We start from the raw sequence: 15,117 nt of genomic DNA, 5'->3' as shown, positions 1-15,117 counted from the left end.
TGTAAATCAACTATACTTCAATAAAATAAATTCTTAAAAAATCCTCAAGTGCCCATGATTTCGGCAGCTCAGCAAAGTCCATTCCTTTCCTTCTGAATATGAGAACTAACAACAGAAGGATGGAACATCACAGGTTACCAGGCTGCTGTCTAATATATCCTGAAAATTTGCTAACAATTGATTTGTTTGATAAGTAAATCACTCTGTAAGCTGAATTCCTTTTTTTATAAATTTATTTTTTTTTATTTATTTATTTTTGGCTGCGTTGGGTCTCCGTTGTTGTGCCCAGGCTTTCTCTAGTTGCGGCAAGCGGGGGCTACTCTTCGTTGCGGTGCGCGGGCTTCTCATTGCAGTGGCTTCTCTTGTTGCCAAGCCGGGCTCTAGGCATGCGGGCTTCAGTAATTGTGGCATGCGGGCTCAGTAGTTGTGGTGCACGGGCTCAGTAGTTGTGGTGCACGGGCTTAGTTGCTCCACGGCATGTGGGACCTTCCTGGACCAGGGATCGAACCTGTATCCCCTGCATTGGTAGGCAGATCCTTAGCCACTGCGCCACCAGGGAAGCCCCTGAATTCCTTTTTAAAACACCAGGATCTTTATATTTGGTTTATGTTCATGCCCCCCTTGGGAAGTTTACATGATCTTGCCTTAATGTGGAGAATTTCTTAGGATTACTCTATAGTTGGAGTACCTATATGACCTTAGGTGGAGCAGATCCCTGCCCAAAAGGAAATGAGTCCTACAGCCAAGTTTTCTTAACTTACAGTGGGAGTTTCCTTACCTTTATAATCTCAAAACGTTTATGTTGTTAACTGATTGGTCTCAAAGAGAGCTTAGTATTTGGAAAGCCTCTTCAGAGTTTTTTGCATCTGCCAGGACACCATCTGGCCTTTGCCTAGTTGACAAATAGGTACGCACCCCTGAAGGTCTGCACAAACACGCAGCCTCACGATCCTTTACAGTCAAAGAGGCTCCTTCGGGATTAAAGCAAGTGGCTACCAACACCCAGAGTACAGCCGCTGAACACTTGTTTGATTTGCCATAATTAGTTGGCCATCCACTGGAGGCCCGTTTGTGTTATATCTGTTAGGCTGCTAGGCTTTTTCATTCAATTTCTTTAATGGTTATAGGAACTATTTGGGTTTTCTATTTCTTGAATTTGTTTTATTGTTTCATTTTTCTAGAAATTTGTGTTTATTTCCCACATTTTCAAATGCACTGGCATATAGTTGTTAATATCCTCTTATTATCTTAGCGTCTGTACTATCTATAATAAAGCCCCCTTTTCTCAGCCCTGCTACTATCTGTCCCTCCTTTTTTCCTGGATCAATTACACAAGAGGTTTGTCAATTTCCTTTGCCTTAAAAAAAGTTTGGCTTTGTTCATTCTCTCTACTGAATGTTTATTTTTTTATTGGACTAATTTCTGGTCTAGTTTTTCCTTCCTTCCTCCTACTTTCTTCAGGTTTACTTTGCTATCTTTTTAAACTTCTTGAGATGAATACTTGGCTAATCAATTTTTAGGCTTTCTGTTTTTATAATACACACATTTAAGGCAATGCATTTCCTTCTAAATCTGTTTTAGCTGCATCTACATGTTTTTTCTTCTTTTTAAAAATATTTGTTTCTTTATTTATTTGGCTGTACCAGGACTTAGTTGTGGCACACGGGATCTTCCTTGCACCACACGGGCTCTTTTAGTTGCAGCACACTGGGCTCCTAGTTGTGGCATGCGGGATCTTTTTTTTTTTTTTTTTTTTTTTAGTTGCGGCTATCGGAATTCTAAGTTGCGGCACGCATGGGGGATCTAGTTCCTTGACCAGGGATCGAACCCAGGCCCCCTGCATTGGGAGTGTGGAGTCTTAACCACTGGACCCCCAGGGAAGTCCCTGCATCTACATGTTTTGATATATAGTTTCCTTACTATTTGCTTGAAAATATTTTCAAATTTTCATTATAATACCTTTTTGGACCTATAGGTTATTTAGAAAAGTATGTCAATATCCAAGCACTTGGGGATTTTATTGTCTTTGTTATTGAGTTCTAGCTTAATTGCGCTGTGGCCAGAGAACATACCCTGCATGATTTGAATCCGTTCAAATTTGTTGAGACTTGCTTTATGGCTTACCATATATTTGTAAATGTTCCTAGAGCACTTGAATTAATGTATTTTCTTCAATGTTCTATACACATCGATTAGGACAGGCCTTTTTCTTTTTAATTGTGTTGTCCAAGTACTTTGTCTTTAATTTTTAATACATCTGTCCTATCAATTAGGTGTATTAAAAATAACCCACTCTGATTGTAGATTTATCGTTATTTAACTGCCAATTTCTACTCCATAAATTTTGACATTATGTTGATAAATGCCAAAGAAAGGTAAAATTAATATCTTCCTGGGGAAGTGAACCTACTGTGAAATGACCCTCTTTATTTTTAGTAATGCTTTTTGCCTTAAATTTTATTTTGATTGCTATTGATACAGCTATGCCAGCTTCCCCTGGCCCAGTGTTGCAAGGTTCCTTTTCTTCTATCCCTTTTACCTTCAACTTTTCTGAATCCTTATATTTAAGAGATACAGAGTTTTAGAAAGCCAATTTGAGCTTTAAACTTCTAACGGGAACAATTAATGTAACTAGCTACTGACCCTTATTCTAATTACTGATATGTTAATAAAAACAAGTCTACCATCTCTGTGGTTTTTCTTAATCTCCTTTCTTGCTGTCTTCCGGACTAACTGACTTTAAAAAATTATTCCATTATCTTCCCACTTCTAGTTTGTAAACTTTGCCTTTTACCTCTGTTCTTTCACGGGTTACCCTAGAAATTATACCCCACATTCTATTAAGGGACAAAACAAGAAAGTTAGAATACTTTAATCCTATGTTTATGCCCTATTGTTTTCATTCTGATCTTTAAAAACCCAAAAGATATTATTCCATGTTCATTTAGATGTGTTTGCTTGTTTCTCATTGTCTTTGCTTATCATTCCTTCCTGTGTCCAAATCCTCCATCAGGATGATTTTCCTTCCACCTGAAGGGAGATTCCTTTAGAATCTGAGGGTCTCCTGGTGACAAACTCAGTTTTTGTTTACCTGAAAATGCCCTTATTTCTCCTTCATTCCTAAAATATCGTATCCGTAGGTTTAACATTCTAGGTTGGCAGTTATTTTTTCTAAGTTATGCTTTCAGTAATATTAAGACATTATTTCACTGTGTTGTGGCTTCTGTCGTGTGGTCAGGAAGTCAGTTTTTTGTTCCTTCGAAGGTAATCTTTTTTCCTCAGACTAATTTTAAGATTTTTTCATTTTTGTCTTTGGTTTTCTACATTTTCATTCGATGTGGATTTCCTTTTATTGATCCTTTTTGGGATTCATTCAGTTTCTTAAATCTGTGGACTGGGGCGTCTTTTGTGTTTTTTTTTTAAGTCAATTCCAGAAAATTCTCAGCTATTCTCTCCTCTCCTGAGACTGTGCTCAAATGCATGTTACACCCTTTCACTTATCTCTATGCTTCCTGTTCTCTTTCTGTATCTTCCTTCTTTTTACCACTCTGTGATACATTCTGTATACTTTCTTGTGCTCTCTCTCGAGCTGATATAATCTGCTATTAAACTCGTCCACTTAATTTTTAATTGTAATAGTTTTACTTATTTCTAAAAAATCCACTTGATTGTTTTTCAAATCTGGTACCTCATTTAAAAGTTGTTTTAAAAATTACATCAGTAAAACTGACTCTTTTTGGTGTATACAGAGTTGAATAATCACCACCAAAATCAAGATACATCATCATTGTGCTGTCTTTTGTAGTCAAACCCTTCCCCTACCTTTAACCCCTGGAGAGCACTGATATCTTCTCTGTTCTTATAGTTTTGCCTTTTCCAGAATGTCATATAGAGTGATTCAGACAGTATGTATCCTCTTGATTCTGGCTTTTTTTCACTTACCACCATGCATTAGAGATTCATCCATGTTGTTACCTCAATCAATAGCTTGTTCCTTATTATTGCTGAGTACTGTTCCATTGTATAAACAAAGTGGTAAACAAAATGAAAATTGTTATAGGTTTTTGTGTAAACATAAGGTTTCACTTCTCTTAGGTAAATACCTAGGAGTGGGATTGGTGGCTCATAGACTGTGTATTTAATTTTATAAGAAAGTGCTAAAATACTTTCCAAAGTGGCTGTACCATTTGCATTTTCATCAGCCATATATGAGAGTTCCAGTTGCTCTGCATCCTCACCAGCATTTGTTTCTGTTTTTGTTCTGACATTCTAATAGGTGTATAGTGGTATCTCGGTGTAGTTTTAATTTGCATTAACTAATGACTATTGGTGTTGAGCACTTTTTCATGTGCTTTTTTGCCACCTGTGTATCTTCTTAAGTAAAGCATCTTTAAAAACCTTTTGCCTATTTTTAATTGGGTTGTTAGTTTTCTTACTGTCGAATTTTGAGTGTTCTTGTCAAATGTGATTTGCAAATATCTTCTCCCAGTCTGTGATTTGACTTTTCATTTTCTTAACAGTGTCTCTTACAGAGCGAAAGTTTTAAATTTTGATAAAGTCCAATTTATCGACTTTTTCTTTTAGGGACTGAGTTGTCATATCTATGAACTCTTATCTAATCCTTGGTCATAAATATTTTCTCCTATATTTTCTTTTAAAGCGTTTATAGTATTACATTTATGACTATGATATATTTTAAATTAATTTTTCTATACTCATTTGAGTTCAAATAAACTTTGAACTCTCAAAGTTCATTTTTTTACATATGAATGTCCAATTGCTTTAGCACCATTTGTTGAAAAGACAATTACCAGCGTATCTACTGAAATGTGACAGAGGAAAAGTAGTCCTAATATGGAATAATAAGGAAAATCTATCTGTTATATATGAAATAAAGTCTCTAATGAAATTAGTATCTGAAGCTAAGAGATAAGCGCTAGGATTTAATATTATTGGAAGCTGTTCCCCTGAACTACCTCAAAGACAATCACTATTAGCACTTTGACTTAAAACAAGAGAGAGAGACGGAGAACTCTGTCACCAAAATAAGGTGAGTCAAAATGGCTGATACGGGAAAAGGCACATGTGGGGAGATTAACGTTTTCTAATGTCAGTTTTACAACTCTATAAAGACATACAGAGCAATCTATGGATAACAGTAAACCAATCGCATAACTGGGTAACTCTTGGAATGCGTTATGAGATGATGATTGATGCGCTTGGAATTTAGCTCAGTAGAAAGTGCAATAAAGGTCTCCTGAAGGAGGATAAAAGCCATAAAAGAGGACTCAAAGGCTCTCTCTTGATATCATTATTTCTTCTGGATGATTAGACCATCCAATACTCTGCCCGATGTCCCGCTGAAACTTTTGGATGTTCCTGGATGATAAATGATTCCATTGCATCTCACTTCCTTTGCTTTCGAGTCAACCAAACTTTGGGACATGTTCACCTCCAGGAAGGAGGAAAATGAGTAATCCACCCCCACCCCCGCTGCCGTGTCTGACAGAGAAGCCAAGGAGCACTGCCCCCGGGTGGCCGCCAACTGTCTGGACGTGCTCTCCAGCCACATGTGTCTGAACACACTGTGAACTGAACCCACACTCCACGTACAGAACCTAAAGCCCTGGCTCTAGCAGCCCCTCTCTCACCCTACAACGCAACAAGGGCTCCGCCCAGCACAGGGGAAGTAAGGGCCTTACCTGTGCTGTCCTCCCCAAGGCCTTCCGCGGCCTCCCGAAGCTTAATGTCCATCACCCTCGTGGAAATCATGTCCAGCTCACTAAAATCAGATAGAAAGTCATGTTAGAGGAGCAAGTCTAACAGAAGTTATCAGTGACTGAAATGGCGGTGACTGCCTTTTGCCCATGTCCCTGGCAAAGACAGATTCCAGGTCAGTAGAGGCCAAAAACATGTCCAAGATTAGTAACCACATCAGCATTTATCTAATCACTGACCAGAGCCATTTAATGGAAAATGCTTCACCGATTTACACAATGCAGATTTCATTCCTTTCTTTGAAAAAAAAATTTTCAGAAATTAGGTTTTTCTCTTGTTCACTGTAGAAAGTTTGGAAGATAGAATGAAAATCACCCATTATCCCACCAACCAAGAATGACTAACTATGGAACGTTTTAATGTATTTCCTTCCAATATCTTTTATGCAAATATTTATGTGCACAAGCACACATGCACTATATTATTAGTAAGACTGAGTTCCTAATTTTCTTATCCCACATCAGTAAAATTCTTGATGTTATTGTAATGGCTACATGATGTTTTGATATTATGCTGTACCATCACTTATTTATATTGTTTCTTTTTTGAACTTTTTATGAAAAATTTCAAACAGATATAAAAGTACAGAGAATGTATAATGAATTTAAAACATGGGGACTCTTGTTCATTTTTACCCCTTCTCCACTCCCCGCTAACTAGGTTATTTCAAAGCGAATCATTCCACATACCAGTATCATTTCATCCATAGGGACTTGCCTTCTCCCCAGATTAAAAATTTCTGACTCTTCATGGAAATAAAATAAATGATTGCTGGTCAGTATTCCTGCTACAGAGTATTGAGCTGCGTCCCTGCTTTCCACAACTGACTTTTAAACAGCACATTCTATCCCACACAGACTAACTCCTCATTTACTTGGAAGGCTATTCCTTATTGGCAATTACTATGAATTCTCGTACTTTAAAAGGGAGCTAAAATATTTAATTAACCAATTAACATTTACCACTTGCACACAGTACATATGGGAAATGATGGGAAAAATTAAAAAAAAAATTAACAGAGGAAAGAAGATGCAGGTCTTTGCTAGAGCTGGGTCTAATACTTAGGTCTCCTTTAATATTAATGTCAAACTGCCCCATCCCTGACCAGCCAATTCCTTAAAAGGGGAACAAACCTTCATTAGCCTTGCTTCTTGATTTTGATATAATTTGGCTTTACAAAAATGTTGGATCAACAGAATGAAGGAGAAAGACATCACACACACAAATCATCTCAACTGATGCAGAAAAACCATCTGACAAAATTCAACACTCTTTTGTGATAAAAAAAAAAAAAGCGCTCAAAAACCTAGAAATAGAGAAAAACTACCTCAGCATAATAAAAGCCGTATATAAAAAGTCCACAGCTAACATCATACTCAACACTGAAAAACCTAAAGTTTTTCCTCTAAGATCAGGAACAAGACACTCTCACCACATCTATTCAACACAGCACTGAAGTTCTAGCCAGAGCACATAGGCAAGGAAAATAAAGGGCATCTAAGTTGAAAAGGAGGAAGTAAAATGATCTCTGTTCACATGTGACATGATCTCACATGTAGAAAATCCTAAAGATCCCTGCCACACCGCACACACACAGAACTGTTAGAACAAATGAATTCAGCAAAGTTGCAGAACACAAAATGAACACACACTCATCAGTTGTTTCTATAAACTAACAATGAACAATCCCAAAAGGAAATTAAGAAAATAATTCCATTTACAATAGCATCAAAAAGAATAAAGCACTAAGGAATAAATTTAACCAAAGAGACAAAAGACTTATATCCTGAAAACTAGAAAATGTTGATGAAAGATTGAAACTAATGCCAATAAATGGAAAGACATCCCACATTCATAGATTGAAAGACTTCTTGTTGTTATGACGTCCATACTACCCAAAGCAATCCACAGATTTAATGCAATCTTTATCAGAATCCCTGATCCCACAGTATCCTGCCGCTTGATGTTACTATAGGGGATGGGGCGGCTACCAGAGGATTTGAAGGAAGAGGCAGTAGAGAAGGAGCAATGCAAGGAGCAAGGAGAGTAAAAGTGGTCAGATTTGGTTAAGAGTCACCAACTACTACCCTGGATACCATCTTCTATGGTTGCCGCTGAGCTAGAAAGGTCAAGTGCTTGAGGTTTCTCTCGCTTGAATTTGGAGTTAACAGCTGCAATTACTTATCAAGCATGCAGCATATCATCTGATTGTCTCATTTCATCTCCAAGAACTCTAAGTATTCCCATTTTGGAAATGAGAACATGTATTATGTATCAGGTAAGTTTATTAACTGGCCCAAAGTAGTGAGGCAGAGACACCAACCTATATACCCATACTGATCGCATATGCAGGGTGGGCAGGCACTTATGAGGCCTGGGGATACAGCGATGGATGAGACCAACTTGGTCCCTGCCTCTTGCACGTGCTGACCCAGTGCAGTGGAGCATCCTGAGCTGTCCCCAGAGGGGCTTAAGGGAAGCTGGGAAATCCGAAGGACACCAATCTCCCACGGAAATGGCTCTGCCTGCCAAGCAGCCCCTGTCCAGCATCAGGCCAGGCTCAGAGGCTGAAGGAGCCCCAGGAGACCATCCATTGGGTCTGACAGGGCATCTTAGTCAGCAGGGGGTGGGGGTGGGTTGAGGCTGCCATGATTTATCAGCTAACACTCCTAAGAAACCGTGAGGTTACCTTCAAAATGTCCACTTCTGCACAGTTTACAAAATGTTCCTTGCCAGGAAGTGCTGAGAACATGCAAGCGTATGTGAGCGTGTGCATAAGCTTCGGAGGTGGGTGTACGGGAGGGCGCCCATCCCGCTGAGTGTGGAGTAGACCCAGGAGCTCAGAAACGCTTCTCCCTGGATTGAACAACGTGGCTGTGATAAAGCCCTGTGCACAGGGCAGAGGGCTCAGGAGCAGGTGGGAGGGTGAGCGGGAGACACCAGAGGATGGCCCGGTCCTCACCTTGCTGGAAGGTACGTGCTCGGCGGGGGCCCAGGAGCAGAAAGCAGCACGAGAGGCCGAGGCTGCTGATGAACTCGCGCTCAGAGGCAAAAGCCACCCCCAGACCAAGGGACGACAAGTCAGCCTCGCCCCACGTGGGAGGTTTGAAAGCCTGCTCACGCTTGAGGTTCCAAACAGCTTCTTACTCATAGGAGTGCAGTATGATGCGGAGGAAACGGGAAAGACTTGGAAGGGAGGCAGTGCTGGAGCTGAAGCCGCATCCCATCATGTACCAGGGCGGAGCCTCTGTTTCCTGGTTTACAAAATGGGGGCAGTAACACTTTAACGAAATGGGACTGAGAACACAGCACATACAAGCACCCGCTGAGAAGAGCTGTCGCTTTCTGCATCTCATTTCTCACCATGGGCTCACGCCTCTGCACGATTGCAGACAAGAACACACATCACCGGCACGCCCTAGGGACTGGCCATGCTGTCTCACGTAGGCACAGTCTCCTTGGGCAAACGGCTCGCTTTGGAGCCACCAGTATCAAAGATGAAGACACCTGGGCTCCTAGATGACCCCTGACCTTCGCAAGGCTCCGCAGCCCGACGGACCGTGAATGAAACTGTTGCCAAGGAACTGACAGAAATATATTCCAGGCCCCGGAGGAACGCCCTCCACCTGGGACTGCGGGCTGTGCGGATGGAGGACCGTCCCCTGCACTCGAATGCTCCAGGTGCAAACACGCCGCAGCTGTTACAAGGGAACGTCTTCTCTGTTGAGCCCAATAACTTGCCCTGCTGAATACATGTTCCTCAACCCGAGCAAAATTGAAGAAAAAGCCAGAAGGAGACCCATAATTAGGAAGGCAATGTGGCAAATAACCAGTATCTCCCAGCACCCCTTCTTCTCGCTGTAACTCAAAGTTCAAGTCAAGTGGCCCCAATGTCCCCTCAACCAGCTTCTGCCCTCCACCATCCCACCCCGCTGCTCTGACAGCTCAAGTCCAAGTACAGGAAAACTGGTTCTTTAAACCTGGACCTGAGGGGGCCTCTTCAGGGGTTCTAGTTAACTCAAAAGGGTGCTGAGCCTCCAGACCCCTCTGCACAGCACTCATCAGTGTGCATCTGGGCGCCTAACAGGATTCAGGGGCGTTCTGGATCCAAAGAAGGATCCTTGTGAGGGCTGCCCCACTGCCTCTCTCTGAACCCTAATTCACCAGAGGCTTCTCCCCAGCTTCCAGCAGAATTCCATCATTAGTTGCAGCTTATACTGAAAAATTCTACAGAAGTTTATTCACGTGAAGAATGAGAACAGATTTTAATATGGTATTTTAAAGGTACCCATCCATTACACTTATTTACACAATGCAAAGCAAAAGATCTGTATCCTGATTACATACCTCTGAGCCCATAATTGTATACAAAAACCTTAGTGTCCAGCCCTACAGACCCACTCATTCCACACCACCCTCCAGGCCCTGTTTGCATCTCTGTGGTATTCTGTCTCAGCCCCTGTACCTGTCTTCACAATGCTCACCACAGCTGTCAACAGCAACTTGTTTGTTAGGTGTCTGCCGACCACTCCCCTCACTTCCAAGGCTGTGAGCTTCTATGCCTGTCACATCCATTGCTCTCTTACCAGCAGTAAACAATCCAAAAATGAAGTTAAGAAAACAATTCCATTTACAATAGCATACAAAAATAAACTACTCAGGAATAAATTTAACCAAGGAGGCAGAATACTTGTACTCTGAAAACTACAAAACATTGTTGAAAGAAATTAAAGAAGACATAAATAAGTGGAAAGCTATCCTGTGTTCACAGATCAGAAACTGAATATGTTTAACACAGCAATACTCCCCAAACTGATACACAGATTCAATGCATTCCCTTATCAAAATCCCAGATGGCTTTTTGCAGAAATTGACAAGTTGATCTGAAATTTCGTATGGAAATACGAAGGGCCCAACACAATCTTGAAAGAGAAAAACAAAGATGGAGGACTCGCATTTCACAGTTTCAAAACTGACTACAAGTCCACAGCAATCAAGAATGCATAGTGGGGCTTCCCTGGTGGCGCAGTGGCTGAGAGTCCGCCTGCTGATGCAGGGGATGTGGGTTCGTGCCCCGGTCCGGGAAGATCCCACATGCCGCGGAGCGGCCGGGCCCGTGAGCCATGGCCGCTGAGCTTGCGGGTCCGGAGCCTGTGCTCCGCAACGGGAGAGGCCACAACAGTGAGAGGCCCACGTACCACAAAAAAAAAAAAAAAAAAAGAATGCATGGTACTGGCACAGAGATATACATACAGATTAACAGAATTCAGGGTCCAGAAATAAAATATATTCATGGCCAAAAGATTTTCATCATGGGTGCCAAGACAATTCAATGTGGGAAGAATCAGTCTTTTCAACAAATGCTGGAACAACTGGACATTCACATCCAAAACATAATTTGTACTCCTACCTCACGCTATACATAAAAATTACCTCACTGTGAATCATAGACTTAAATGTAAGTGCTAAACCTAGAAAACTCTTTGAAGAAAACATTAGAATAAATTTGTGATCTTGGGTTAGGCAATGATTACTCATATGCAACACCAAAAGGGAAGACAGATAAGCTGGACTTTATCAAATGTATAAACTTTTTGTTTCAAGTCTAATCTATCAAGAAAGTGTAAAGGCAGCTCACAGACTGGGAAAAATATTTGCAAATCATATATCTGCAATATAGGGATTTGTACCCAGAATATATAAATAATTCTTATAACTCAACAATAAAAGACATCCATTTTAAAACAGATGAAGGATTTAAACAGATACTTGTACAAGAAAGGCAAACAAATGGCCAGTAAGCATATGAGAAGATGTTCAACATAATTAATCATCAGGAAACTGCAAAGCCAAACCAAAGTGAGATACTACTTCACACTCACTAGAATGGCTCTAATCAGAGAGATAGACAGTCACAAGTGTTTGCAAGGACATGGAGCAATTGGAACGCTAATTCATTGCTGATGGGAATGCAAAATGTTATAGCCACTTTGGAAAACAGTTCCTAAAAAAAAAACCCCACAAAACATAAAGATACCATACAGTCTGACAATTCCATTCCTACGTGTTTACCCTAGAGAAATAAACACATATGTCCATGGAAGATTCTAGGGAAACAGTGGAGTAGGAGGCACCAGGAATCTGCCTCCCACTTAGAAAACAACCACACTGGCAGAATCTGTTTAAGGTAACTATTTTGGAGTCCATTTAAGGCTTGCAACTTCCCCTGGAAGGTTGGTATGGAAATTGCAGTTAATTTCAGTCAATTTCAGCTCTTAGCTCAATAGCATCTACTCACCCCCACTCCCTACCAACCCCCCCCTCCACAGGCAGCCACGAATCTGTTCCTAGAGCAGCTTGCACACAGCTTGAAGGAACCATGGTGGGCAAAAAGGACCCTGCTCTCCAAATACTGGGGATCTGTGCTGTGATTAATGCTTATGACGACAGAGTTGCAGACAAAGAGGTGGGCCGCCACTATTGCTGCACCTCCCCTTACTGTTGCAAGCCCCTCCCCTTCTAGCTGCACTAACTTCCAGGAGCTTTAAAGGCCTGGGCTGGTGCTTCATGTCTCCTCCCCCACTTCAGTTTTCTCTCTTCCCCTTTTGGGAGCCAGACATTAAGTACTGGGGCATTCAAAAGCAAACTGTATATATGGGGACAAATGAGAAAGTTACTGTATATGCCCAGGGAAAGGCACAGGCTTAGAAAAGATCTGAGAAGACCTTAAGATTACAGTTTAGGCTGATCCTTGGCACAAACATAAAGCCCAGCAAACCCAGAGGAAGGGGGAGAATCCGATTTCCAGGGTTACCACATTATTAGATTCAAATGTCCAGTTTTGAATCTGAAAAAGATCCGGTGGCAAATCTACTAGACAAAGACTTTAAAACAACTCTCTTAAAGATGCTCAGAGAACTAAAGATGCAGAGAAAATGAAGCAAATAATGTATGAGCAAATAGAAATATCAATAAAAAGATAGAAAACCTTAAAAGGAAGCAAAAAAAAATCTGGAGCTAAAAATAATAATAATAACTGAAATGAAAGATTCACTAGAGGGTTTCAAAGGCAGATTTCAGCTGGTAGAAGAAAAAATCAGAAATCTTGAAGATAGGACATGGATAAAGTGAACAGAGCGTAAGGGACGTGTAAGACACCATCAATTGGATCAAAATACACTCTAGGAGTCCCAGAAGGAGGAGAGGGGAGAAAGAGGGGCAGAGAGAATATTTGAAAACTTAATGGCCCCAAACTTCCCAAATTTGATGAAAGACATGAATGTAAACATCTAAGGAGCTCAATGAATTGAGATACGTTATAATCAAACTGTTGAAAGCCAAAGATAAAGAATCTTGCAAGCAGCAAGAGAGAAGCAAATCATCACACACAAGGAATCCTCAATAAGATTATCAGCAGGTTTCTCATCAGAAACTCTGGAGGGTAGAAGGCAGGAGGCCAATCTATTCAAAGTGCTAAAAGGAAACAAAATAAGTCAACCGAGAACCCTGTACATGGCAAAGCCATCTTTCAAAAGTAAGGGAGAAATTAAGACATTTCCAGATAAATAAAAGCTGAGGGAGTTTGTTACCACTACACCTGCCCTGTGAGAAATGTTCAAGGGAGTCCTGCAGGTTGGAATGAAAGGGAACTAGACAGTAACTTTACACCATATTTTAAAAATGGATAAAGAATATGTGGTATGTATACAGAATGGAATACTTCTCAGCCATAAAAAAGAATGAAACTTTGCCATTTGCAGCAACATGGATGGACCTGGAGGGTATTACGCTAAGTGAAATAAGTCAGACAGAGAAAGACAAATATTGTATGATACCACTTATATGTGGAATCTAAAAATACAACAAACTAGTGAATATAACAAAAAAGAAGCAGACTCATAGATACAGAGAACAAATGAGTGGTTACAGTGCGGAAGGGGGGAGGGGCAATATGGGGGTAAGGGATTAAGAGGTACAAGCTATTAGATATAAAATAAGCTACAAGGATATATTGTACAACACAGGGAATATAGCCAATATTTTATAATCAATGGAGTGTAAACTTTAAAAATTGTGAACCACTATACTGTACACCTGTAACATAATATTAAAAATCAACTATACTTCAATTAAAAAAGAAACTAACTTAAAAAAGCTCAGTAAAGGTAAATACATGGCAATTATAAAATGGTAACTATATACATGGTAAATACATGGGCACTTATAAAAGCTAGTACAGTTACCCTTGAACAACATGGGTGTGAATTGCCCAGGTCCACTTAAATGTGAATTTTTTCAATAAGTATGTACTACAGTACTACACAGTCCATGGCTGGTTGGATTCCTGGATGCAGAGCCACAGATATGAAGGGCCAAGTGTAAAGTTAGACTCGGATTCTGGACTGCGTGGAGGGTTGGTGTCCCTAACACCAACATTGTTCAAGGGTCAACTGTATTACTGTAACAATGGTTTGTGACTCCACTTTTTGTTTTCTACACAATTTAGGAGACTAATACATTTTTAAAAAGCAATTCATCTCCAGCTATAAGGTCCTGCCATCCCCGGAAAAGAGTTAATAAAGCCACTGGAGTACCCATCCATGCTAAAAAAAAAAAAGAAGCAATTAGTTGTCTAAAAGCTAGTATGACTGTAACTCTGGTTTGTAACTTCACATTTTATTTGCTACCTAATTTAAGAGGTTACTGTATTTTTTCAAATTATTAATTTATGTGTCTGCACACACAATGTTTAAAGATGTTATTTAGTGGCATCAACAACTGAAAGCAAGAGGAACAGAGATGTAGAGGAGCAGAGGTTCTGTGTGTCATGGAAGCTAAGCTGGTATAAATCCAAATTAGAGTGTTATAACTTTAGGATGTTAAATGTAATCCCTATGGTAACCACAAAGAAAATTGCTGTAGAACACACACAGAAGGAAATGAGAAAGGAACTTAAAAGTTTCACTACAAAAAAAATCAACTAAACACAAGAGAGGACAGTAATGCAGGAAATGAAGGATAAAAAATCTATAAGGCATGGAGAAAACAAATAGCAAAATGACAGAAGTAAGTCTCTCTTTATAAGTTGTAAAAAGGAAGGAAATTCTGTACTCTGCTACCACGTGGATGAACCTTGAGGACGTTATGCTAAGCAAAATAAACCAGTTGCAAAAAGACAAATGCTGAATGATTCCACTACTTATCTAGAGGAGTCAAAATCATAGAGACAGAAAGCAGAATGGCGGTTGCCAGGGGCTGGGGGAAGGTGGAAGGAGGGGTAGTTTAATGAGTACAGAGTTTCTGTTCTGCAAGATGAAAAGAGTTCTGGAGATGGATGGT

The 15,117-nt window shown here is 40.3% G+C and overlaps 1 protein-coding gene across 8 annotated transcripts in view; it reads right to left on the bottom strand.

The window, feature by feature from the left end:
* The window catches only part of CRACDL (CRACD like), a 121,913-nt gene that overhangs the window by 39,739 nt on the left and 67,057 nt on the right, over positions 1-15,117 (bottom strand). For all 8 annotated transcript variants that reach the window (XR_004521789.2, XM_073791063.1, XM_073791065.1 and 5 more), the window contains one exon: positions 5,703-5,782. Coding sequence is in view for 7 of the 8 variants with exons in the window: in XM_073791063.1 (XP_073647164.1) it covers positions 5,703-5,782 (80 nt within the window). In the remaining variant the exon portion in view is untranslated. The remainder of the gene's footprint in view (positions 1-5,702; positions 5,783-15,117) is intronic.

This window comes from Tursiops truncatus, chromosome 14, assembly GCF_011762595.2.
Source record: "Tursiops truncatus isolate mTurTru1 chromosome 14, mTurTru1.mat.Y, whole genome shotgun sequence".
Taxonomy (NCBI): Eukaryota; Metazoa; Chordata; class Mammalia; order Artiodactyla; family Delphinidae; genus Tursiops; species Tursiops truncatus.
This window is presented reverse-complemented; position numbering and strand designations above follow the sequence as displayed.